Source organism: Adiantum capillus-veneris, chromosome 10, assembly GCF_014529385.1.
Source record: "Adiantum capillus-veneris isolate H3 chromosome 10, ASM1452938v2, whole genome shotgun sequence".
Lineage (NCBI taxonomy): Eukaryota > Viridiplantae > Streptophyta > Polypodiopsida > Polypodiales > Pteridaceae > Adiantum > Adiantum capillus-veneris.
Genome location: NC_140940.1, coordinates 109893529 through 109920988, shown reverse-complemented (window position 1 = coordinate 109920988; position 27460 = coordinate 109893529). Strand labels below are relative to the sequence as shown.

At 38.8% G+C, this 27460-nt stretch overlaps 1 protein-coding gene across 5 annotated transcripts in view; it reads left to right on the top strand.

Annotated features, from left to right (window-relative positions):
• The window catches only part of LOC147449450 (uncharacterized), a 279835-nt gene that overhangs the window by 6242 nt on the left and 246133 nt on the right, over nucleotides 1-27460 (top strand). For 4 of the 5 annotated variants that reach the window (XM_086521894.1, XM_086521895.1, XM_086521896.1 and 1 more), the window contains exons 2-3: nucleotides 3596-3730; nucleotides 4764-5478. In XM_086521894.1, the coding sequence (XP_086378020.1) occupies nucleotides 3596-3730; nucleotides 4764-5400 (772 nt within the window). In that variant the 3' untranslated portion in view covers nucleotides 5401-5478. Of the gene's footprint in view, nucleotides 1-3595; nucleotides 3731-4763; nucleotides 5479-5604; nucleotides 7145-27460 lie in introns of those variants that run through there. The other variant, XM_086521897.1, reaches the window with a different exon arrangement.

Sequence of the window (27460 nt, the reverse complement as noted above, 5' to 3'; positions counted from 1 at the left end):
CCCGATGTTGAGAAATATGACATCCATCAAGTACGATATGTACTCATGTGTGAAGATATTTGGAAACACTCACCGACATGAGTAAGAGGGACCCCCATGAATCTTGTTGCACACCACATAAACAAAAATCTATGAGCTCATAGACCATGTTTCACTCCTTGTAACTAACATGTGCCAAACAAAATACTAACATGTAGGTCTATATCTCTTTCAATAGGACATGAACCCGTGATTATATCACAATGAATAGTTCAGAGTGAAAGTAACAAGTTGTAGAAAATGTACCTGGTACACTACTTTCCCAAAATCCTTTCCTCACACATGACCTTATCATGTGCTTGAAGAGCAAAGTGGATAAAATCATTCTAGATGCATTGCATTAGAGGTCAAGGGTAATTTTCACACCTTACCACAACTAGTACGGCTGGCAGGCTTCGCCCGCGTCTCTCTCTCTCTCTCTCTCTCTCTCTCTCTCTCTCTCTCTCCCCCCCCCCCCCCCCCCCCCCTCTTCTCAGCGTGAATAGTTCAGGGAACACTGCCGAGAGGGGCTTGGAGCAAGCAGTTAATGCCACGTGTCCGGGGGAGGAATCCGGAATCCCTCCCCCTATTATAGTTAGTATAGATTCTAGCCTCAAAAAGGCCCAGTGTTTCTTTGACTTCTTAAACACTAAAGGAGAGATTGGTTAAAAAAGACAAATATTTAATTGATAACCTTGGGTTTTGCCTTCGCAATCCGAACCCCTAGGTTCAATTTTGCAAAGAAGGTAACCGAGGCTAGCATAGGTCACCGTGCTATTAATGGTGATTATAAGAAGCTTACTAAAGTGAACTTACACCCACCCCTTGGCATTTGAGAATGTCTTTCTTTAAAAGAACAAGTATGAAGAGGCCAAGCATGCAGTGACCATCAACACTCATGGAGTAATTTGTCATTAGTTGGATTATAATCCTGACAATATCGGCACCACTCCTATAACCCCACTCAATGGTATAGACTGAACATGAGATCCTCTCAAGTTGGAATCTGATTCACAATTGGATCTTGAAGCAATTATAGCTTCTCATTGAAAGAAGGGAAAGATTTTCCAAACCAAAAAGAGGGTAGGCATACTAGATATTCTTTGTTTTTTAAAACAATAGATTACGTGCCAAATCTCTTTAAAACAAGAGATTACAAGCCTTGAGGCGTTCATAGCAAATTCATGTTATCCTATGAGTTAGTTGCTTGATAGTAGTGAGGCTATGTCTGCTTGCTACATACAAAAATCATTGACTTCATGCACTTTGCGCATATAACCAATGATATCGAGTGCCCACCAGTGCAATCATATGCAACAAATATACCAACCTCAATTTTTCAATCTATAAGTAACCCCTTCAAATGAGGTTCTTTTGTGTGTAAAAATAGTGCAAAATTGGCATTGTGGAAACAACTATTGAACCCACTTGCTCTATGGTAAAACTAATTAACATAGTTTTGAAGTATGTAACTTGCACAATAACATGAACTAGATCTACAAGATCTACGCCGTTTTATATATCAGTTGAAAGATCTTAAAACATTTTCAAACTTCGATAATTTTTTATATTATTATTTGTCCAAAAAATGCGGATATCGAAGTTTGTCAAATAACACTAAGTTGAATATACTAAATGGTAGAAAAAATGTGCCGTGTTAACATGTTTTCATCCAAACCTACATATATAAATAAGTGACCCTCGATTATTGGAGCAACACTTATCATACCTTTTATCTGATCTCCTTGAGTAGCTATCTTGGTATCTACAAATAGTAGGTCCACTGAGGGTGCAACCTTGTATGCTTGCTCTAGTCCTTAGGCTCATTGCAACAAATTATTATGTGGCCACATGTGGCTCTCCACATTTAACTTTTGCCAACTCAATAATTTGAGTAGATCGTCAACCTTTCCACAACCTCCCATAATACTTTAGAAATAGGTCCAATAGGGCCCTTAGCGAGATCTTGATAGAGTATGGGAAAACTTTTAAGACAAGTATTAAAGGGTACTTTTCCCTTCTTACTTTTTTTTTCGAGTGTCTCTAGTGTAATATGAGAAATTTCTCTATAGAAGAAGGTATTAGAAATAGGTCCAATAGGGCCCTTAGCGAGATCTTGATAGAGTATGGGAAAACTTTTAAGACAAGTATTAAAGGTACTTTTCCCTTCTTACTTTTTTTTTCGAGTGTCTCTAGTGTAATATGAGAAATTTCTCTATAGAAGAGGGTATACTCTATCTTTTAGAAGTAGCTGCTTATCACTTGGTTAATTATGCAGGACTTCAAGTAAGCATTGAAAGCATCTTTATCTCAGCTTTACAGTCTCCCAACTTAGAGCTAATCTCCTAAATATTAGTGTCACAAATGAAACAATGAATCCTCTTTTCTTTGATAGGAAATTCTTTGCTAAGATAAAAACGACTCTTGAACACACAATTTTAACATTATCCTTTCAAAAAAATCAAAGAGTAAATTTTTTTTTCCTTAAAGTTGAAAGAAATTTTCTTTAAACATTTTTAAAGATGGAAGTACAATCATAATTTTCCTTAGTTGAAAGAAATCTTTTTAAACCCTTTTAAAGATGAAAGTAGCCATCGTTTGGTAGCCACAAGCAAGGTACACGTGCCTCAAATTCATCATAGATTAGAGGTTTAAATATATGGTACTCCTATTACATACAGCTTGTCTTGTGGAGCTCATTTGGTATTCTTTGTAGTTTGAATTTGCAGAGGAAAAACATATTATGAACCAAAAACCCTTCATATTCGGAGTTTATATACATGCATAGTTTATATACAAATGATACTAATTTGTACACTCCTGTATCTTTAAATATTTGACCATCATGCCTCATTTATTCCACTAATTAAACCAAGTAATTAAACTATATTTGAGACCATGAGGTCAATATAAGTCTAGTGAGAGCTTTTGCACTTTTACTTGATGCATGTGGTTTAATATTTACCAACGGGCTTATATTTACGTTCAAGGAAACTTGCATTTTTATTCAACTAATATAATAAGCATATATTGTATCAGAAAATGTAAGTGTATCACGTGAATTCAAGAGAGTGTATTTTATCTAGTAACATTTATAAAAACCATGTCTACATTAAATTGCATTTTGGGAAAAAAAAACTCAGGTTTCTCAAGGAAGGCTAGGGGGTAAGTAAAGGGGTTTTTTAATAAAGACAGTTTGAATGCAAGTGACATCTTGATAATTTCGTATAGGTGAGCGCCGCTGATTATTACATATACACAGACTCTCTTGCTAATTTGTTCTTCAATCCTCAAAATTAAAATATTAGATTTTAGTAAAATTTCTTAATGGATTGTTTGTATTAGAAGACTTATATAAGTAGTGTTATAAGAGTGTCTAATAGATCGTCCTCAGCAGAGAAGAAAATAGATTAATATCGAGCATGCCTTGTCTGCGCATATTGCATTTCTTTCAGACGCAGTGCATCAAGAATTTTGTTCTGCTTTAGCTTACACTATGTGTGTGTGTGTGTGTGTGTGTGTGTGAGAGAGAGAGAGAGAGAGAGAGAGAGAGAGAGATGTATGTGAAATTGTTCAGGAGGAGGAAGGGGCAGAAGAGGGTGAGAGAGGCGCGGGTGGCGCTGCTGACCAAGAGCGAGGTGGAGCACCTGGAGGACGGCTACCGCTGGCGCAAGTATGGTCAAAAGGCTGTGAAGAACAGCCCGCACCCCAGGTAATTTTGACAAACTTTACCCTGCAGTACCTGCAGTCAACCTTATTTTCCTACGTTGCTCTAGTGTATCAGTCCACGTGTCAAATGTCTTGCCACATGTATGGGAGATTGGCATTGGTCCACGTGTCAGCGCATATCACGCTGTACGAATATAGTTGTGCAGCAGCTGGTCATGGAGGTTTGTACTGCAAGGAGATGATGATGGTGACGACGATGGGGAGTCCAAAATTTAAATTGCGGTCATTTATATAGAGGAGTCGAGGACCACTGATCCCGTTCAGTCACTATTGCACATGCACATCATTGCTCCATTGCCGTCTCTCTCTCTCTCTCTCTCTCTCTCTCTCTCTCTCACTCAAACAGCCAGGGCAATTTGTAAACCTAGCGTGCATCCAATCATACCTACACAAAAGCAGAATTCGCGCCTATGAAATCCCAGTGGCAGAGCACGCGGGACGCGAGTCACTTTATAGTCCAAGCTCCAACCTGATCTCCCGAGTCCTACAGTCTACCTTCTTCTTCTTTCACATCAAAAGGGCCTTCCAAATCATTGCAAATTTTTGGGACCTCTCGCAAAAAGCAGATTCTAGCTCAATCAAATAAATCTGCGTGATATTGAAGGGCATGGTCTCATGTAATAAACTTCTTCGCTTTGCTGCAAAGTTGCCATGGACAGCGACCAGTTACATTCACCATCTCAGCCTTCACATCCACTTTCCGTCTGCAAGTTGATCGAAGGAGCACTTTGCGTTATGGCCTTTCACTAATTATCTCTTGATCCACCAAAGTTCTCAATAGTGTAGCCACTTTGCGTCGACTGCATGTCCCAGATAAAAAGGGTGATAGTATGCTTTGATTTATTGGAGGAGTACTCAATGTCTGTGTGTAAATCTCGATTATCAGAATTGTCTTTAACTGGAGAGGAGTTCTCATATTACTATAGCTAGTTTTCTAATGCAGAGGTATCATTTATTTTGTCAGATTTCATTTTCTGCAAAAAAGATCTAATCAGGAAATTGTGCATGTTCTGCAGGAGCTACTATAGGTGCACCAACAGCAAGTGCTCTGTGAAGAAGAGAGTAGAAAGATGTACTGAAGATCCTTCCCTTGTAGTCACCACTTATGAAGGTCAACATACCCACCATAGCCCAGCCCTATTAAGGGGCTCCATCTTGCCAGATCCTAATTATCCGTTATCCACCGCCACTCATGTTAGCTTTGTACCTTGGCAATCATCCCCGATTAATCCTAGTCTTCATTTTACCTCCACTTTAGCACACAGTCAGCTAATCCGTAATCCATTTCTGTCGCCAGCTAACGTGCTCTACGGCTTTCCGCAAATGAGCACACCTCTATCTTTCCCTTCACTAGTGCACCATTTACCGATCACCGGCGCACTAGCCCGAGATAATGCGGAAAAGACGCTAATTGTGCAGGGCGAGTGTGTCCAAGGCAATGTAAACAAGTCGAAGCACACTGATTTCATGCAAGAAATTGAGGCCTCTGAGCATCAGCATCATCATCAAAGGAGATTTAGTCACGGTAGGACACCTCATGCGGCCTCTGCAACGGTGGAGTCGACCCCTCTCATTGATAAAGGCTTGCTTGATGACATGCTTCCACATCGACCATGCATGCGAAATACGTCACCACCGACACCGTCACCATGAATATCCTCTGGAATGGGCCGGCCTTGCTGCTCAGCATCCAGCAATCACGTCTTGGGAAGTTAATACAATCAGAAACAGGTATGCTCCATTGTTTCAATGCTTTGCTCTATTTCTCGGCGATATAAGAGATAGTCCAAAACTTATACCAGGATTTTTTAAATTTTTATTCGTTTACTCTGAATTATTTGCTTGAAATGTATTTAGCCCTGGGGAAAAATACACGTGTTTTTTCTGAAGTCGAATCGGCCAGGACCTCGACTTTCAAAGAAAGCTCCCAATTTGGCTGATAAATCCTCAAACCCACCTCTGCGTTTGCAGCTTGACCAGAATGCCCTCTAGTTTTCGAGACCTTTTTCTTTCCTAATGAGTGTGCATTACTTTCAATTTTTTCTTCTTAATTACCTAGAAGCAAGCTTTACAATATATGATCCAAATTTGTATATTTCTTTTATTTTATGGAGACTAAAGGAGAATTTTCTCCCTTTTTCCTTGCTCTCAATCAACGTGAATTACAAATGGCACAATTGTAAGCTGTCCTGAGGTAACATTCTTTGAGAGCGGGGGGTACGATAAACTCAAAACAATTACCAGCTACCCGCTCATGTGGAGGTACCCCGAGACACATTTTTCCAAACATTTGATTCATATATCATGATTAAAGCATATATGTTGAAGCGTAGAGACATAGGATATATAGAGATAGCCAAAACATCATATTGATTACAAGTCATGTCTATATAGGTGAGACCTAATTTAGTTAGGGCGAGCTATATTTAGCTCTCACACCTCAGCTCAAATAAAGGTCTCTAGAGTTATGGATGTAAAAAGCCTTGGCGAGTACAAGAAAACAACCTATATACAAGCATGTACACTGATAACCATTAATAATTATAGTGCATGTGCGAAGTGAATATATATTTCTATGAAATAACCAAGTAGGTTAGAGTGTGCATGTGTATGTGTGAGGTATCTAGTACCTATAGAATTACAACATTTTATAAACAACGTTGGTTCATATACGACAAGATAAGAATAGTTTAGTCTCCAAAGAGTGAGGTTATAACAACCCCAAGATCTGAGCATGGGGGTGTAAATCATAGTTCATTAAGTTTTTCGACAAAGATATATATAAGCATTTGATCAATGGGACAATGTTCGATCATGATTGTGCCTTTCTTTACTTCTTATCATACATAATGATGATACACTACAGTATATGTTGACTTATTGTATTGAATATAGTCTTTAGCAAGAATGATGGCACTTTGATTATCACACCAGATAGATGTACTTGATAGTGGAGGATGACCAGATAGATGTACTTGATAGTAGAGTGTATAAGTAAGTGAGATATCTCAAAAGATAAACCAAACTCATAGAACTGGAGTTTTGCTTGGGTCGATACATCAATCTAAAATTTGTAGTACCTTTCAAATACTTCAAAGCCCGCTTTGCTACAGACAAATTCTTAAGGAATGCAGAGGCAAGATACTGTCCAAGAAAATTTGTAGCAAAGAGAATATTAGAATGATTATTTAATCCAACAAATTGGAGATATCCAACAAGATTAGCATAACATTGATGTGATACCAACTCTCCATCTTTTTGTACAAATTGAGAGTTTTTAGTAGCTCTAGCTCACACGATAAAGATAGCCTCTTTTCATTGATTCTTTTGTGAAGACTAAAGTTTCAGAGAGCGGGAATGGAAAATATTTGGGAACGGGGAGCTTTAGAACGTTTTTTTTATCGTGGGCCTCAGAATGGTGGAATGAGAACGAGGCTTGGAACAATGAGAGAGAGAGAGAGAGAGAGAGAGAGAGAGAGAGAGAGAGAGAGAGAGAGAGAGAGAGAGAGAGAGAGAGAGAGAGAGAGAGAGAGAGAGAGAGAGAGAGAGAGAGAGAGAGAGATCAATAATCCTTGAGGGAGGGAGGGAGCTTGAGTCTAGAGAAGTAAAGGCTTGGAGCCTTGTGGGAGCGAGAGTCTGGAGAGAGAGTTTGAAACGTTGAGGGAAAGGAGAGGGTGAGATTGAGAGCTTGATAGAGAGATTCCAAAGCCTGATTTATAAGAGAGAACAAGAAGGACATCCTCTCCCCCCAAACGATCATTTTCATAAAAATGTGATTGACTTCAAATTCCTTGTTCCGGCTATCCCACATTCCATCGTTCTGTTTTCCATTCCGCTTGTTCCAACTACTGTTTCACTTGTCGTTCTGGTTAAACCTAGGAACCAAATATCGATCAATTCTCATTTCCATTTAGAAAATGGGTTTGGGAATACATTCCGAGAATAGGAGAGCCCTATCCCACCTGTTCCTTGTTGCTCTAGTGAAGATAATATTTCATTGATGTAATTGATAGAGTCTTTGCACGTAGTGAGAGTATTATAAAAAATAGCATCATCATAAATATGATAAGTGCCATACTCGATATCAATTGGAAGATAGTAGATACACATAATTATGTGTATCTACTATCTTCCAATTGATATCGAGTATGGTACTTACATCATCTTTAACTATAATAGGTGTATCATCATTTGAATACTCGATATTATCTTCTAATGAAATTTGAGCATCACGTGAAGAAAAAAAAATAGTGATTAAGAATATGCTATCATCAATGTTGTTGGGAAAACAAGAACAAAGGATATCTTTATAGAAATGTCTCCCAATAACACACAAGACACAAGATCAACACCACATATGGCATCAAAGAAACTTAACAAAACCATAACTCAAAGGAAAGTGATTCCCTGGGAATTTACAAGCACACATAGAGACAGCAAAAGATTTCAAAAAGGTTTTGGATGAGATGATTTTTTACCAATAACATTGAATTTACCTTGGGTGAGGTCCTTGGCATAACAAAGTAGGAGATCCATGAAGAAATCATTGACATTATCTATGTATATAGTGGGTAAAGGAAAAATTTAAGCTACAAGGTGTACAAGTTTATGGTTAATAATGCAATGAAATGTTTTTGGATGCGACAAGTCTACATGAAGAATAAAACAAGTTCAGTTCTTGGATGATGAAGACAAAGAAGATACCACTCAACACAAAAGTTATTACTCCAAGCACCATTGGGCAAGAGCAACTACTAAGACCATGGTAAAAGTGGGAGACTTAGAAGATCCATACATTGCATTGATATGGGTCAGAGATTAACCTCATCTCAAAAAGAAAAATGGCCAATAAATCACAAAGGGAGATACTTGGATCTTGTCCAAATGTGAAGGTGACTATAGGGGATGTAAAAAATGAAAAAAAGTTCTTCGTACAAGAGATGTCTAAGTATCCTCTTATCCATGGGTAGCCATACACATCACTACTAATTGTATGGAAACAAAAGTGATGGATGATGGATTAGCTTTTGCGAGGATAAATGACTCGGGATGGGATGCATGGGGTGCAATTCCTTACTATTTGTGTGGACCATGAAATAATCTGGGACACTCTTAGAGAGCAACCCTTTCCAAAGATAAACAAAGAATTCAAGGACTACAGGGATATGAGGGGTTTTGGCCATGTGCCATTGTAGAGTGGAACTGCACTCATACAAGAAGAGAAAAGTTTTCACACGATGTATATGCAAAGGAGGTGTTTTTTACAGGTCTTGCGAGAGGATTTGTAGACTACCGGTCTATATCTTTTACAAAGTGGGAGGACTTAAAGTGAGGTGAACAAAAGCATGTAAATAGTGCACAAAAACGTTTGAGGAACAATGGTTTTTTGGACGAAATAAATACATTATAGGTGTGTTTGAAGAGTTTTCATTTTGTGGATACCATGAAACAAGTCTTTAGTGAATTGAAATTTGTGCATTGGAATTGAGTTTGTAAAAGTATGATCTATAAATATAAAGTCATTGAATATTTTGAAAATGCTTAAGGTGTTGAATCACAAATGGAGTCGAGTATAATTTTGTGGCAAAGAAAGTGAAACTAGTGGTATCAAGTCAATGCCATCTCCACAAATACTTAAACAATAGCACCCTTATTAATGCTCCTTTTGAAAGCCCCATCAAAGTATAAGGTGCCTTCCAAAAATACATAAAACAATAGCACCCTTATTAATGATCCATTTGAAAGCCCCATCAAAGTATATGGAGCATTCCACATCTTGAAAACACGCATGCATAGTTGGACCTGGTACTACCTTCTTTTCTAAATCTCTTGTCAATCATTCTTTGCGTGAATCTCTTTGAAAGTGAAAATATATGTGATATTTTATTCACACTATCCTCTTTCATATAGCTTAATACTAGAATGGTAACCTAACAGGACATAAAAGTGTCCTTTCAGGGTTTTGGGAAAAATTTCCAAAACCATAGTAGATCCACTCATTTTGAAAAATCCTTTCATGAGCTTATAGTTCAATAACTACTACATATGGAAAAAATGAGAAACTTGTAATTTTTCTCATCCCTTGGTCACTACAAGCCTCCAAAGTTGATGGACCACTGCATTTTGCCCAAAACAGCAAAAAATAAATAAGAGTGGGGATTTTTGTAGGACATGAGATAAAATGCCCCGTTAACTTCAATGGGTTGGGAACCAAAACATATGGTTGCTTTTACCTCACTAATTTTTTTTTGGGCAAAAAAATAGGTACAAAAAAGTTGCGTTTTTGCCATTCTGCGGACCTGTCATCAAAGTTTCTATAGTCATGCTCAATACAAATACTATATACATGTTTTCTTAGTTCCCTTTGGGCCTTTGGATTCAAAAGGAGCCATGGAGAATGTCAAAAGGATAATGGATCTCTTACAATTGGAACCTTAGGGGCAATGATAAAGTGCTAAATACAACAAACATGAAAAAACTGGGTTTAACATTATGACCTCTAGAAACCCATAGAAACTACTCAATATCTAGCCAAGTTTGTAGTCTATGATTAGATATGGTTACTACCTACAAAATACACACAGTTGGCCTAAGAATCTAGCAATATTGAGAAAGTTATACTTGCTACTCTAAATTGTATCGTATTCTTCAGCAATCAAAAAACTCAACCATCATTATACACTATGCTATATAGCATATTAGGTCCCCCAAAACTCAAGGAAGATTAGATTTAATACATTACACTTACAGAATCAAAATTGAATTTGGATATCAAGAAAGGCACCAAAAAAATCATAAAAGTGCTAATTTTGGCCAAAAAACAGGATTATGCAATTCTTGTAAATTGGTCATAACTTTCAATTTTAACATTTAGCTCTCCCTACAAGCATCAAAACATGTTGAGAACTATGAAGGCCTAATCTCTAGCCATCTAAACCTCACAAACATGAAGTTTAGAGTGGTATAGTTGCCAAAAATTGAAAAAAAAGCCAAAAACAAGACCCGTTTTTTCACACAGTTTAGGTCCAAAAATGTTGTGCAAGAGTAAGGTTAATGGAGAGATCGATACTCAAAAAACAATGCTATTTTTTTTTCAGCTCATAAGGCAACTTTGTGGATATATAGCACCTATAAATTCATTTTCATACTCTTCAAATAATTCAAGCAAAATGGTCACTTAACAGGACACAAAAGTGTCCAAGGACATAAAAGTGTCCTGTTACCATTCTAGTGTTAAGTCAAATTGCTGCAAGCTAAGTATCTAACTTTACAAGTCCAAACTATCTCTATGTACCTCAGTGAGATTGAAATTGAATTGTACACCTATTTCAAGTAAGCATGCTTTCATCACTATTTGATTTCTTTAAAGGCCGAGTATGCAGGCCTTCATTTGGTCTTGGAAGAATGTGTCAAAAGTCATCTAAGGAGGCTTGTAATAAAAGGTGATCCTAATATGTTGATTGTAGGACAAGTTCAAGGTACATGAAAGGTGAATCAAGAGGAATAAAGGGTTGGTTTCTTAAAGTGAGAAAGTTGTTAAAGACTTTTGTTTCTTTTCTAACATGATACAAACTCTAAAATATGAATGGATTTGCATGATTCTTGTCAAGGACCTCATAAAATTCAGCTTCATTCTCATTTAGAAAAGTAATTTATGGAGATTTCCTTGTGAATTTTATATATATATATATATATATATATATATATATATATATATATATATATATATATATATATATATATATATATATATATATATATATATATATATATATGTATGTATATATCTTCTTTGATTACACTCTTTGAGTTCTTGGAATCATCTACGTACTTGCTATCATCCTCACTTGTTATATATGGAAACCATCTAAGTTGATATCATATCTTTCTTCATCACAAGATTTGGTAGAAGTTGGCTCGTCCATTTCTAGTAGCCAATATTTGGGTCAACTCACATGGTTCTAACAAATACTATGAAAATGGCTCAACCCTGCATGCTTCATCTCTTTCCAAGATGTAGTCTTCTCTGTGTAAACTACCATTTTTTGAAAATCCATACATCCAAGGGTGTGTTTCAACATTCAATCATGAAGTCCGCTTTATTAGATTTTTTTGTACATAGCTAAACTCCTCAATTGGGGTTTTAGACACATCTTTGTAGGAATGGTCTTCAAAAATCTTTTTCATGATTGATCCAAATTGTTAGAGGCATCTATAGTTATGGCCGTAGTCTTGAATCATACACAATATCCTTGTAAAAGATCTCCCTAATATAATTTCAAAGTTGGAATTCTAAAAAAATTCCACTATTGCAAAGGCCTATTGACAATCAATACATAAAACCTAACCACCACTCCTTCTAGTAGTTTGATTTGTCTCTTGATGCATCCATCCACAAGTTGAAGTATTATTGACGTCTTGCATATCACTAGCTTTCTCCATGATTCCTATACTTCCTTTTGTTGTTATGAAAATGCTTGTTCCACTTTCTAGTATATCTAGACTTAACCCTAGAAAATAGTACAAGTAGAGATGAATTTCCATCTTTACCGTGACAATAATCTCTCACTTTCTACATTAGAGCTTGTTTTACAATTTTCTTTGCAGGCTAGTCTTCCTTCATCTCCTATTTATGCTCTTGTGTTAGACCCTTGATACCCATTTTATATAAGATTTTATGAAAATCATTCCATCAATGAGCGGTAACCTAGAATCAATATACATCAACTAGGTGTGGACATTATGAGATCCAAGTTTCCAATAGTAAAAGTTTCTATTACATCTTAGTGGTATTGCATACTAAAGATCATCACTCATGGGCACCAAAATACAAAGATAATGTCTTCAATGTATTTGTTAAGATTCCCTAGATTCTTATGATCCCCAATCTCCATACAATGATTGCACATCTAGCTCCATGGATGGATGAACAAAACACAACTCTTCCAATCGAGGAGATCCTATAGTCTAAATTAAATTCCACCATTTGTATTTCTACCCACTTACTACCTTGACAATGTCAAATGGTTCCTTTCCCATCAAAGGGTGAACAATATTGCTATAAGAAAACTCCAGCAAATGGTAAATACTTCTTCCACTAAGACTTATTTCTAGAGATACAGTACTTCCACAAGTCTAATACCACTAAGTTGGTAATCTCTAACTATCCATTGGTTGGTGAAAATATTTGAGATTAGTGCCCACATTCTCACACACTTTTTTCTAGAACATACTAGTAAAAATCTCTATCTCACACGATAGGCTTCATCATCCCATGAAACCAAAAGATATGCGAGATAAACTTAGCCAAATGATGGGCCTTCACTATCTTCTTCATTGGAACAAAATGAGCCTATTTGATGATTGTATCCACAATAGATTTTTGGGAAGATTAAAGATAAAATGCATCACTATATTGTCTCATGGTTGATTGGGAATTGATAAAGGCTATATAAGGCATGTCCCTTTGTGCTTGCCATAATTCACTTTCTAACAAACTAAACAAGTACGCACAAGATCATCCACACCCTTCTTGACCTATGGCCAAACAAAGTATCGCTCAATACCCTCAAGTGTTGACTCTATGCCCTTGCTCCGAGGATTGTGACACTCTATCAACACCTTTTTGTTGTTTGCAAACCATGCGTCACATGCAACAATCTTTTGTATCAAAAACCCTTCCTTAAGAAGTAGTTTGACACCATCCTCACTCCCATATTACGTCAAAATCTTGATGACACATTGAAGTGATAGAAAATATTTGTGGCTTGTGAGCTCGGGGGGTGCACTATGTAATCATGTTAATGTATAACGCGAGTTCGATAGGAGGGGTTTTAAAATGCAAATTGTAGGCAATTTAATAGAGATACATTAAAATAAGAGGTTTTCATATTCGATTTTGGAAAAATTTCCTAAAATAAGGGGTCATTTTATTCATCCAGACATGTTAAAAGAGGGGTTTTTTAATACCCTACGAATGCACGTTATATAGGGGGGTACTGAATGGTGAACCCACCCCGCGCTTGTGAGACAAGCATCTACCACTACATTATTCTTTCCCTTTAGATATACTATCTTAAAATGTAATTGCAAGACAAAATATTTGCATGTCTACTATGTTTCTTTGATAGCTGATTATAAGACGAGAAAGATCGTAAACTATGATGATATGTGTACAATGTAAATTTCTCCCTGATCAAGTAATGTGCCTCCAATGATTAAAAGCATGAATAAGCCTACGACAAACTCTTATTCATAGATTTGTACAACCCTCTCTTACTTGACAACATTGGACTCCCATAAGCTATCACCATCTTGCACCAAGGCCGCTATGAAAGTGATGCCACAAGCATCATGTTGGAATTAGGGTTGCAGAGAAACACACACAGCTTGGAGAAGACGAAGGAAGCTCAAGGCACACAATAGAGAGTGTGTTACTTAGTGTGCAATGGAAAGATAGATAGCCCTATAGTGATGGGCGTATATACAATGCACGGGGGAAAAAACCTCCTAAAGAGGGAAAAAATTCCCCGGCGGTCCTAGTGTGTTCACACACATCACTACCACATGTATATGGTAACAAATCCCCCCTGGAGTGATGTGGTGAACGAGAACTGGCACATGAGTAAAGGGAAGTGCCATGCCCTGAGGACAGGATCAGTCCACAAAGGGGAGTAAGCCCAAAGCTTTGCGGAAAGCTTCAAGCTTCTCATGAGACAATGCCTTTGTGAAACGATCTGCAACGTTGTCCTGTGTTGGCACATAAGCCAAGCTGATCTCTCCTGCTGAGAGCCTCTCCTTGACATAGTGGTAATGCACCTCAATGTGCTTTGTGTGAGCATGAAAAACTAGGTTCCTCGCAACTGCCAATGCGCTCTGACTGTTAGTGTAGATAGTGTTGGCAGTGTCCTGTCCAACACCCAAATCAGCCATAAGGCGTTTGAGCCATACACACTCAACCATAGCTGTGAAGACTGCCCAATACTCAGCCTCACAACTCGAAGTGGCCACAGTAGGTTGCTTCTTGCTCAACCATGATATACATGAAGTGCCAAGCATGAAAGAAAAACCACTTGTGGACACTCGCGTGTCAAAACAACTAGCCCAATCTGAGTCCGAAAAAGCATGTAAGTCTGGCGGCAATGATCCCCCCCTTGGGATAAAACAAGCCAAGATGTAAAGTGCCACTAAGGTAGTGGAAAATCCTCTTGACAGTCTGCCAATGCTTAGACCCTGGGCTATGCATAAATCTGCTAACCTGTGAGACTGCAAACTGAATATCTGGCCTTGTGTTGCATACATAAATGAGGCAGCCAACAACAGTTTGGTAAAGAGTGACATCAGCAGGATCGCCAACATCATGTAGACTCAACTTCAAACCTGTTTCCATGGGAGTGGCAATAGGTTTTCAATCCTTAAGTCTAAACTTACATAGCAATGTCTCTATGTAACTTTTCTGACACAAGGCAATACCACTATCACACTGCTTAAACTGTATACCCAAGTAATGATGCAACAGTCCCAAATCTTTCATCTTGAAAGTAGCATTCAAATCAGCCTTAAATTCATCAATATGTCTCTCATTTGGTCCAGTGATTAGCAAATCATCGACATAAAGAACCACAATGAGAAATACATCATCCTCACGCTTTACATACAATGTGCTTTCTGTTGGACTGTTACGAGAGCCTCGTTTAACCAAATGAGTGTCAGCTTTCTCATACCAAGCACGAGGAGATTGCTTCAACCCATACAAAGCCTTCTTACATCTGCACACTTTGTCCTCTTGTCCTTTTATGACAAAACCGCGAAGCTGCGTTACATAAACTTCCTCAAATATGTCACCATTCAAGAAAGCAGTAACAATGTTTGATTGATGTACATCCCAACCAAAATGAGCTGCCAATGCACATAGAAAACGCACAGTAGTCATACGACAAGTAGGAGAAAAAGTCTCTTCATAATCTATGCCTTTTTGATGTGCATAACCCTTTGCAACAAGTCGAGCTTATGGCAATCGATCTCACCATCCGGCTTGCGTTTCAACTTGTAAACCCACTTCGTACCAATGGCCATTTTGCCAGGAGGCAAATCACATAAAGTCCATGTGTCATTTTCTATAAGTGCATCATATTCTGATTGCATGGCAGCCATCCATTTTCTGAATTCTGTGCTTCATCAAAAGACAAAGGCTCCTCAACATCATGTAAACTAGACACAGCCAAAGCATAACAATCTGATGCATATGATGCATGGCGAGAGCCTGAACGAGTACGACTAGACAAAGGTGCATCCAATTTACTGTCACGCAAAGTGTGCACTAGCCATTTTGGCATACCTCTAGCCTGCTCATTTTCAACCCTTTCCTCATCAAGTACATCATGTACATCTGCATCAGTAATAGGCTGATCTAAAACATTTTCAGAAACCCCCATAGGTTGTACATTTGCCTCATTGGAACATACGTTCGTATTTCCACCACTGAAAAGAGGCAACAAAGTGTCATAAATGTCCTGTGAGCTTACATTACTGTCTCTAGTACATGAGAGCAAGGGCTGAACAGAATCTTCCACAAACACTACATCCCGAGAAACCAGAATACGTTTTGTTTGCGGATGATACAACCTGTAACCTTTGCTTTCGTGACTATAACCAACAAAAATACATTTGACAGCCTTATCATCCAATTTTCTGCACTGCACTTGTGGCACCAAAGCATATGCCAAACAGCCAAAAACACGCATGTGCTCAATAGAAGGCTTTCTACCATGCCATGCTTCATATGGAGTAATAGACTGCAAAGCTTTCGTAGGACACCTGTTAAGTACATAAGTGGCACACATGATGGCCTCAAGCCAAAAAGAATGCGGCAAAGCTTGACTTTTGACCATACATCGTGCCATTTCCGTCAGTGACCTGTTTTTCCTGTATATGAGACATATACTCCCCCTCTCGATCGAAACAGAGGGTGCCCATAGTACATTTCGAGACATTTTCAGCCATAGCCAAAAATTGTTTGAAGCACATAAAAACTTCGGACTTCGCTTTAAGCGGAAATACCCATGCATGCCTAGAGTAATCATCAATGAAAGTCACGAAGTACAGGTAATTGTCCAAGGACGGAGTTTGCATGGGCCCACAAACATCACTATGCACAAGCTGCAGCCTGCATGTGGCCCGAACTGAACCATCCTTTGGAAATTTAGAACGCTGCATCTTACCCAAAATACAGCCTTCACAAACATGTTTGACAGGTGCTTCAAGAGGTGGCAAAGAAGCAACCATATCAGATTTCTGTAAACGCAGCAAACTGGCAAAATTCAGATGACCAAAACGTGCATGCCAAAGTTTTGCATCTGAAATAGCCCTTGAATCTGCAATAGCATTTGCAAAATTTTGTCCACACTTGTCATACAAAGTGAGCTTATACAGCCCACGACACAAAAGACGTACATCAATGCCCTGCACAATGTTCTAGACACCCTTTGACACAAGAACATGTTGCATCATATAAGCCCACATAGGGTAGTTGTCCCCATCCAACCTGTCCTCAGTAGAAAACATCTTGAACACATCTGTGTTGTTGTTGTCAGCCATGGTAAATGTTGCACCTGATGTGAAAACTGCCCGAAAATAGGAGAAACGAAGCGAGAACAACCTGTGCTATATAGCACAAACCATAGAAGACTATAAGGCACCGGTTATGCAGAAAACGACACTGACAAAAATTCTGCACAAAATGAAGAAATAGCCTGTGCACACCTGCTTGTAGTGGAAACGGAGGCCGAAATGAGCCCAAATCAAAATTCTGAGCAGACCGAGCTCTTTGAGCCTTCCCAAAATATTAGTCAACCTACGAACGCTTGCCAAAGCTCATTGAAATCGGAGAAAGTGAGCAAGCGTGTGCTGGAGCAGCTGGCGACTAAGCCCGGGAGGACGTGACCTGCTCTGATACCGATTGTTGGAATTAGGGTTGCAGAGAAACACACACAGCTTGGAGAAGACAAAGGAAGCTCAAGGCACACAATAGAGAGTGTGTTACTTAGTGTGCAATGGAAAGATAGATAGCCCTAGAGTGATGGGCGTATATACAATGCACGGGGGAAAAAACCTCCTAAAGAGGGAAAAAATGCCCCGACGGTCCTAGTGTGTTCACACACATCACTACCACATGTATATGGTAACACATCATGGTAAACCTTAAAGGATTTTTGGAAGTCTTGTAGCTTCAATATTGGACCTAGCCAACTTCTACTTAAATCAATCAAAAATTCCAATATGTGAAGTCCCCAAATGAATGGTACCTTGTGTTGAGGTAAGCCTAGCATATGCCCCTAGTATGGAGACTCTCCCTAAGTCCTCATGAATGATGACGTATCCTAAATGAGGCCATATATGTATATACATGAACCATGGACCCTATAGTAGCACCTTTCCAGTTGCATATGAAGCCAATAGATAGGTCAAAAATAGCCATAAAATGGTGCATACGATACTACATGCTACCACACCTCACATATGATATCACTCAACCTACCACTCCTTCTATATATTGAGCTCATTTCTATGCTCACAAGTAATGTAACCTCATGCTACAATGAGAACTTGACCATTTTTCATTATCTTGTGTCCTTAAGCATTACTCTATATTAATTAGGATTAGTATTGTCTAATCAGGAATGGGAGATTAACCCATCCTCCTTAGCCACACTAATATTATCAAGTGATATCAAAGCATGTGGCCTATCCCTAGCCCTACCTAATGTTATATCAGAGCATGTGGCTTGTCCGTAGGCCTACATAATCCGCTACTACATCATTAACTAGTAGCATATTCTTTTTTTATCTAGTATCTTTGCATTGGCATTCTAGACCAGTAATAATCTCTACCCCTAATCAATATCTTAGGCTTGAGCATGATCCCCTACCCAATAGTGATTAAGTGAGAGGCACATTTAGTTCAAATATTGTCCAAGCTTTCATCTTCTCTAAAATCAAGGCCAAAATATGGCCATCTTGTGCCAAAAAAATAGGTGCTTAGGATTCTATTTTCATGGAGTTTTTACGGAAAAGAGGATATAGTTAGGTAAACCCTACTTGTTGAGCCTCACATGGCCTCTACAAACCCTCGAGGGGTTCACCTCTTAGGCATGTAAGTTACCATGTGAGTTCAAATGAATGGTTTTTTAATTGTTGAAATTTTAACAAGACTATATTAATAGAAGCCTTTTTAAATTGATTCTAGAGAAAAAATTGTAAGTTTTTAAAGAAAAAAGGGGTCGTTTTATTACCTTAAGCATGTACGCAAAGGGGTTTTCTTAATACCCCGTGAATGCGTGTTATATGAATAGTTTCTTAAAGGTGCACCCCCCAAGTGCAAACCTCAAATCAACGAGTCACAACATGGAAAATGTAGCCTACTTAAGCATGCACCCCCTCAACCCAAGAGCACCATCGATTTTGCCTTGTATGGACCGTTTTCCCACAATTTGTAGATTTGACCAGTGCACTACGACATCTTTCTTTCATCAACCAAGGCGGATGCTACAACCGCTTATGAGCCAATAGTTGCAGAGGACACAACTCATTATGTACACCTTATCTAAGCTTTCCATCAACATAAAAACTAAGGTGAACATTCCAACTTATGTAATTTAATCAATTAAGGCACCAAGCTTCAACTTTGGCTGACTAGAAGTTGTAGCAGCGTGAAATATGCTTAAAGTATCCATTCATTTTGCATGCTCCAACTAAGGCAAATTTCTTCAAGAGGTAGCTTTTGCATGCAGAGAGGGGTACCTACTTACCAAATATTATGCAAAACTATCCACTATGGTAAATGTTGTGCTCAGTGCACAATGCTTTTTTGATTGGACTCATTTTTTATGTTTCTCATGAAAACATCGATACACCATTAGAATCACCTATATCACTTAGCTTAGATGAAAGAATTGATGACCTAGGGATTTCTTGGATCGCGGGTGTTGTCTAGATCTTCTTCTTTTTTGAAAGGCTCATCTACGCGGCTAGTGTGTCGGGGGTTGAATGCCCTACATAGATAACACATCAGGGATCTTGCCTTGGCTTGGCCTAATTACCCAATGTGGTACCAAAGTGGCATGGCACCTAAACTAGTATGGTTGTTGTTGATTTCCTACCACTTATTTAGAATCTTTTTAGAGCTTGGGTTCATGGAGGAAGGCAAAGCAGCCTTGGCTTATGTCTCGCTCATGTAAGTTGGAGGTGTTCTGTGTTGAAGATGATGAAACAGGAAACAGAAGGAAGACAGCAACTCAGAGTAGGAAGAAGATGAAGAAGGAGAAGACACAGAGCTTGTGTACGAGATCTCTGTAGTCTATCTCTCTGTATTGGAATAATAGTGTATATTCAAACTTAGAGCTACAAAGCTTATATGAAACCCTAAGAGATAAGGTGACCTTTCACACCAGATGTCCAAGGGGAAAAACCCAGTGGGAGAAAAGTGCCCCTGGTGAAGCGCGTATACACACTAACACTACTACATGTCTACAAATCCCCCCTGTAGTGATAGTGTGAATCCGTACAAGGTAGCAGATCATCATGTGTATGAGAGTAAGCCCAAAGATTTTCGGAAAGCTTCAAACTTTTCTCGTGATAACGCCTTCGTAAATAGATCTGCAATGTTATCCTGTGTAGGACAGTAAGTTAGTGTGATCTCCCCTGCATGTAGCCTTTCCCTGACATAGTGGTAGTGAACCTCTATGTGCTTTTTCTTGCATGAAATACTGGATTCCTTGCAACTGCCATAGCACTCTGACTGTCAGTGAAAATGGTAGTGGGTGCCTGTTGACACTCACAAAGATCTGCCAATAACCTGCGTATCCATACACAATCAACTGTTGTCGTGAAAGCTGCCCTGTACTCAGCTTCACAAGTTGATGTAGCCACTGTGGGTTGCTTCTTGCTTAGCCAAGATATACATGCATTTCCCAAGAAAAAACAATTGCCACTTGTGGAATGTCGTGTGTCAAAATCACCAGCCCAATCTGAATCGCTGTAACCAAGAAGCTGCATAGAACTGTGCTTTCCATACATATCCCCCCTTGGAAAGAACATGGCAAGATTAGGGGTACCTGAAATGTAACGAAGTATGCGCTTCACAGCCTGCCAATGATGCATACCTGGACTGTGCATAAATCTGCTTGCTTGTGAAACCCCAAATTGAATGTCTGGACGAGTGTTGCCTGCCAAATATATCAAGAAACCAACGGCTGATGCATAAGTATGTACATAAAAAGGTTCTCCAGCATCATGCATGCTCAACTTTGATCCGGCCAGTTTCTACGGGTGTAGAGATTGGCTTACAATTTTGCATACCAAACTTGTCCAAAATTTTATGCAAATATTTTGCCTGCAACATGTATATGCCATCCTCTGATTGCACAAACTGAATACCCAAGTAATAATGTAGCAAACCAAGATCAGACATCTCAAAGGTTTTTCTCAAAGCATCTTTAAACGCTTCAATTTCATCTGCAGTATTACCTGTAAGAAGCATATCATCCACATAAACTGTTAGCATAATGAGAACTCCATCTCTCTTTTTGACATACAAAGTACTTTCTGTTGGACTATTCTGAAATCCCTGGCCAATCAAATAAGTATGTATCTTCTCATACCATGCTCTTGGAGCCTGTTTGAGACCATACAAAGCTTTACGCAATCTACATACCTTTTGCTCTTGAACTTTTACAACAAAACCACTTGGTTGAATTACATAAACTTCTTCCTGCAAATCACCATTCAAAAAAGCAGTTTTCATATCCAACTGATGCACTTTCCAACCATGATGAGTAGCAATTGCAACTAGTGATCTAACTGTGGATGCACGAGAAGTAGGAGCAAAGGTTTCATCATAATCTATGCCTTTCTGTTGCGCATAGCCTTTTGCCACAGGCCTTGCTTTGTACCTGTCAACAGTACCATCTTGTTTCCTTTTTACCTTAAAAACCCACTTTGTACCAATAATCTTTTTACCTGTAGGCAAGTCCACTAGATCCCATGTATGATTCTTATGAATAGAATCAATTTCTTGCTGCATAGCATCTTTCCACTGAACACACTCTAAAGCTTGTTCAAATGAATCAGGCTCATCTGCATCACAAAGAGTGCTAAAGCAAGCCAAATCTACTTGCTCTCTGCCAAAAGTAGTACCAGCACGTGTTTTTCATGGCAACGGTGCATCCAACTTGCTATCCTGCAAAGTTTTCTGAACCCATTTAGGCAAGGTTCTTTCTTCCCTGAGAACTTCTTGCTCTTCATGCACAATTTCCTCTACATCATGAGGTGTCACATGCTGATAAAAAGATTGATCAAGATTATCAACCTGTTGTGATTCTTGATTCTCCACAAAAGAAGGAAGAAAACCTTCAAATACATCATGTGTCTGCATATGAGGTACATCAAAAGCAACCATAGGTTGAGCAGTAGTTTCTGCAAAAATTACATCACGACTTTCAAAAATCTTGTTTGTAGCAGGATTGTAAAGTCTATAACCTTTAATTCCACTACTGTACCCCACAAATATACATTTGATTGCCTTATCATCAAGCTTCCCACGTAACTGCTGAGGGATCTGAGCATAAGCAAGACAACCAAAAACATGAAGATAACTGACTGAAGGTTTTTCTGTCATACCAAGCTTCATATGGAGTAATGTTCTTCAAGGCACGAGTAGGACACCTGTTCAAAACATGTGCTGCACAAGCAACTGCCTCCATCCATAGCTTATGAGGAAAACTCTTAGCCTTGAGCATACATCTAGCCGTCTCCATTAAAGACCTGTTCTTCCTTTCTGCAACACCATTCTGTTGTGGTGTGTATGGCATAGTGCATTGGTGTTTAATGCCTTTCTTTCCCAAAAAATCCTTAAATGCACCTGACATGTATTCACCTCCTCGATCGGTACGAAGAGTCTGTACTTTGCAACCTGTTTCATTTTCAACCATGGCGACATAATGTTGAAAAACTGCAAACACATCTGACTTTTCTTTGAGTGGATACACCCAACAAAACCTGGAAAATTCATCAATGAAGGTCACAAAATAAAGGCTGTTTCCCAAAGATGGCGTCCTCATAGGACCACATACATCACTGTTTACAAGCTGCAACTTTTGTGTCGCTCTAACTGAACCATCCTGCGAAAATGCAAATCTGTGCATCTTTCCAAGAACGCAACCTTCACATACATGTCTTGGTGGCATCTCCAATAAAGACAAATTATGCACCATATTATGACGTTGTAAAGTCATCAAAATGCCATAACTAACATGCCCAAATCTAGCATGCCACAACTCAGCATCCTGCATGGCCTGAGTCTTTGTTTCTGCAATACATACCTGAATCTGCTTTTCATAACGATCTAGCACAAATAGTCCATTTTCCAGCGTACCTGTAGTGATAAGAGAATAACCATTCTCTCGATCTCGTACAACACATCTCTCATCCTCAAAAATGACCCGAAGACCATTTTTTGCAAGAGAGGATACAGACAACAAATTCTTCTTGATCCCTGGAACATATAAGACATCTGGCAAGCATAAATCTGAACCATCTGAAATGGTAATCAAAATCTTACCAACACCTTTGATTGGATAAGAAGCATTATTTGCACATGTCACCTTCTTTCTTGCGGGAGCTGCATCCAATGAACAAAACAAATCCTTCCTTGAAGTAATATGCCTGGATGCACCACTATCAAAGTACCAAATCATTTGTGTCTTGTCAACACTGTAAGCAGAAAAATCTGAACATACTACAAAAGCATAAGAATCCTGCACAAAGTTTGCAGACTCTTCTTTAGCTGTAGAAGAATCACCAGAAGCTGAAACAACCAAACTTGACTCTTTCTTCTTTTCTTTAGCAATTCGCTTTTTACACTCACTAATGTAGTGACCAGGTTTCTTGCAGTAGTGACATTTACCTTTCTTCTTGGACTTCTCGGAATCACCTTTAGACTTCTCTGAAGATTTTCCTGCACTAGACTTGGAGTAATGAGCACTCTCTTTACCCTTGTTTTTGTTCTGTACAACAAGAGCATGATCCATACCATCCACCTGTAAAGACTTGTTCTTACGTGATTGATCCTCCTGCAATAGCAAAGCCACTAACTCTTCAAAATGAAGAGGCTCAGGATTAGATCGCAAAGACAGAGTCAAAGAAGTCTGAAAAGTCAAATAAGATGGTGGTAGTGAATTGAGTGTTTTGGAAAACAAGTCCTTCTCTGGAATCACTTCATCAATGCTAAGCAATTGCTCTTTAAGATCCTTAATTTTTGTAAGATGCTCGACAATATCGTCACCTTCGTCCATCTGTATTTTGTCAAGTTGTTTCTTCAAAAACTCTATTCTAGCAGCGTTTCTTCCTCCAAACATAGCTTGCAGAGTGTTCCAAGCATCCTCAGAAGTTCTGCAAGATCTGATATGTGGTGTGATTGTCCCCTTTATGGTTAAGGCAATCACAGCCATAGCTTGTGCATCTTTAGTATCCCATCTCTTTTGCTCTGGAGTGACTTGTGAGGGTCCTGCACCAACAGCTACACCACGACCAGGCGTGGCAGGTGCAATGCTACCTGGACAAACTTCATCTCCAGATACATAATCCCACAATCCTTTACCAACCAAAACATTTTTGGCCATAAAAGACCAAAGAGAATAGTTGGTACCATCCAATTTGTCTTCCGATGTAAACGCAACAAAAATCTCTTTCTCCGTAGATTGAGCCATACTGTGGATGCACACAAGAGAGCAAAAGAACCTCCAAGAGATTCACAAATCTTCTCTCCAATCCAAGCAAAACTCTACACAAAATCTCAGCACAAAGCTAAGACAAGCTGCTTCCCAAAAGAACTGTTTACCTGAAGAAAATCTGTCAAAAAGCACACCCTCTTGATCTAAACGCCTCTGAAAAGTAACTTCTGCTACGCTGCTCAGAACAAAATTCTGAGGGCTCGAACGGCTTCGAAAGGGGGGTAAAACCGCAAGTCACCTGCTCAGAATACTCCCGGAACGTCGAGGATGCTCTCACGAGCAAATTTTCCGAAAACTGCGATTGCGCGCGCGGACGCGAAAACGCAAGTAGAGGCTCTAGAAATCACCTTGCTCTGATACCAATTGTTGAAGATGATGAAACAGGAAACAGAAGAAAGACAGCAACTCAGAGTAGGAAGAAGATTAAGAAGGAGAAGACACAGAGCTTGTGTACGAGATCTCTGTAGTCTATCTCTCTGTATTGGAATAATAGTGTATATTCAAACTCCAAGCTACAAAGCTTATATGAAACCCTAAGAGATAAGGTGTCCTTTCACACCAGATGTCCAAGGGGAAAAACCCAGTGGGAGAAAAGTGCCCCTGGTAAAGCGCGTATACACACTAACACTACTACATGTCTACATTCTGGTTCACTCCCAGTGAACTAAAGTTCTCTCTATCTATTGTAGAAGCAGATATGGATGGGTGGATTGTTCAATCCCACACAGGGTTCCGTGCTTCTTTTTAGTCATTCACGGCTTTAAATTTATGGTGTACCAAGATATTTTTATGCATGAACATGGTTTTCCACTCTAATTTAGATGGAACATCCCGAGGAGTTCACTAAAGTATATGTAACATAGCACGTGAGTTCAACAGAAGGGATTTAATACTACTGTAAAGTTACAGAAACATGTATACATAATGCCTATAAAGGGTACTTTTAATCCATTTTGGTTAACGCACGTGATATAGGAAAATTTTACATAGTGAACGCCCCAGGTGGGAAATTTAAATATTCTCTTTTGTCATTCTCGTGTGTCTTCTATGCACTCTAGTTCACTCTCCTTTGTGTGTGTGTGTGTGTGTGTGTTTGTGTGTCTATTTTTGCAATGCAGTATACATATATATTCACCCCACACTTGGTCCATTTATTGAGTATTTCATTCATACGCATTCAGGGGTAGCACTAGTTTCTAGGTACCTCTAGATGTAGTCCAGTTCATGGCATAAACTTCTTGCTAGGTTGGACATTGAGAACTCTTCCCCTATGTTGTCCCTTCTATAACTATAATGTATATTGAAATCGCATCAAGATGTAAATTGTATAATTCTCACACAGACCCCTTGGGAGGGACATCTCTTAATCTATAATTAATACACACATACACTTTTCGCATGATGATGTTAGGAAATAGAGGCGTAGCTAAGTAGATATTAGAATAGTTTACTTAATGGAGAGAGATTATTTTCACACACGAGAGATTATAGAGTAGAGAGAGAGAGAGCATGATATACATGGCTCACACAATGTGGGCTACGTTCACGAGAAAGCAGTCACTCAATGGATTTAGTACTTCAAACTAGAAGCAGGTTACAAAGGGATTATACCCTTAATGGAACTCCCTCCTTGCTTCACTCTCACCACCTCACATGCAGCTTGCTTCATCAACTTCACAATGTACCAAAATGCATTTTGTGTGTATAAGAGGCATCTTGCTATAGGCCAAAAGGGTTGTGTAGCCCCTTTCTCACGAGAGGTGGCCATGTGTAGCCGTCCTTGTGTGGACAAGTCCAAGTTGAATTCTCCCATGCGTCCATGTGTGGCCACCCTTGAGAAGACAAGTCTGCCTAGAAATTGTCCACCAGCCATTGAATTTGACCAACGGCCAAAGACTTCACCCACCGGCCACCGGTGATTGACTAACGGCCACCATCCAATTGACGAACCAATCGACCGTTTTTGGATCACTTTTTGGCCGCCGTCCAGCCATAATGTTCAAGTGAAAATGGAATATTCCTTGTGAATTTTTGGTTTCCGACGAATAATTTTTCTGATGCATGATGGCTTCTCCCCATAATGGGGGTAACCTTTTTTGTGCTTCATCTTAAAATATAGTTTCTCTTATCTCTGGCATGTTGCAACAATAGGCAAGTGGGAAAGACCTATTTAAACACTCCTATGGTCTCAAATCTCCAAACATTATATGGATAAGAAAACAATTATTCATAGTAGGCTCAGTTTAACAATTTTCTTTTCTATTGATTTCACTATATAGCCACGCCTAAGGGAGCTCTATCCTGTTCTATACTAAATTGAAATAGATTCATAAATTTCATACAAAAGATAAATTAGTAGAAACATTGGCCATGATAGAAACATAGCCCGACATTGCATAAATATTATGTTGAAATGAAGATCTTTCACCTGTGATCATATTGCAAATCTCAAAATTGTGACCACACCTCACATGGGGGAGTTATAAGCATAAGAAAAAACAACGTTTACTAGATATTGAAAACAATAGTACTTGCTTTCATTAGTTCATAATAGCTTACAAAATTGGATTTTATATTTTAGCCAAAGGTAAAAGAATGAGTTCCAAGCAAGAAATGACTATCCCATCTGGAAATATCATTATTGCTACACTTCACTACTTTTAGGTATATTTTGAGGTGGAGCCCCTGAATGTTGAAATTTGCAACTCACACAAAGTGACTACAAGCTAGTTAATAGAGAAGATTTAGGCCATCTCCTTGTGTCACATCAATTTACTTCAAGGATGTATCTTGTTGCATTGTAGTATTTTAACACACTATCTATGATGAGCCTAAGAAAGGAGGATTTGGGAATGATCATCTCATTGTATTGGAGCATTTCACTCTCTCAATGATGAATATAGTTAGAGGGATTGTTATGTCTTTGA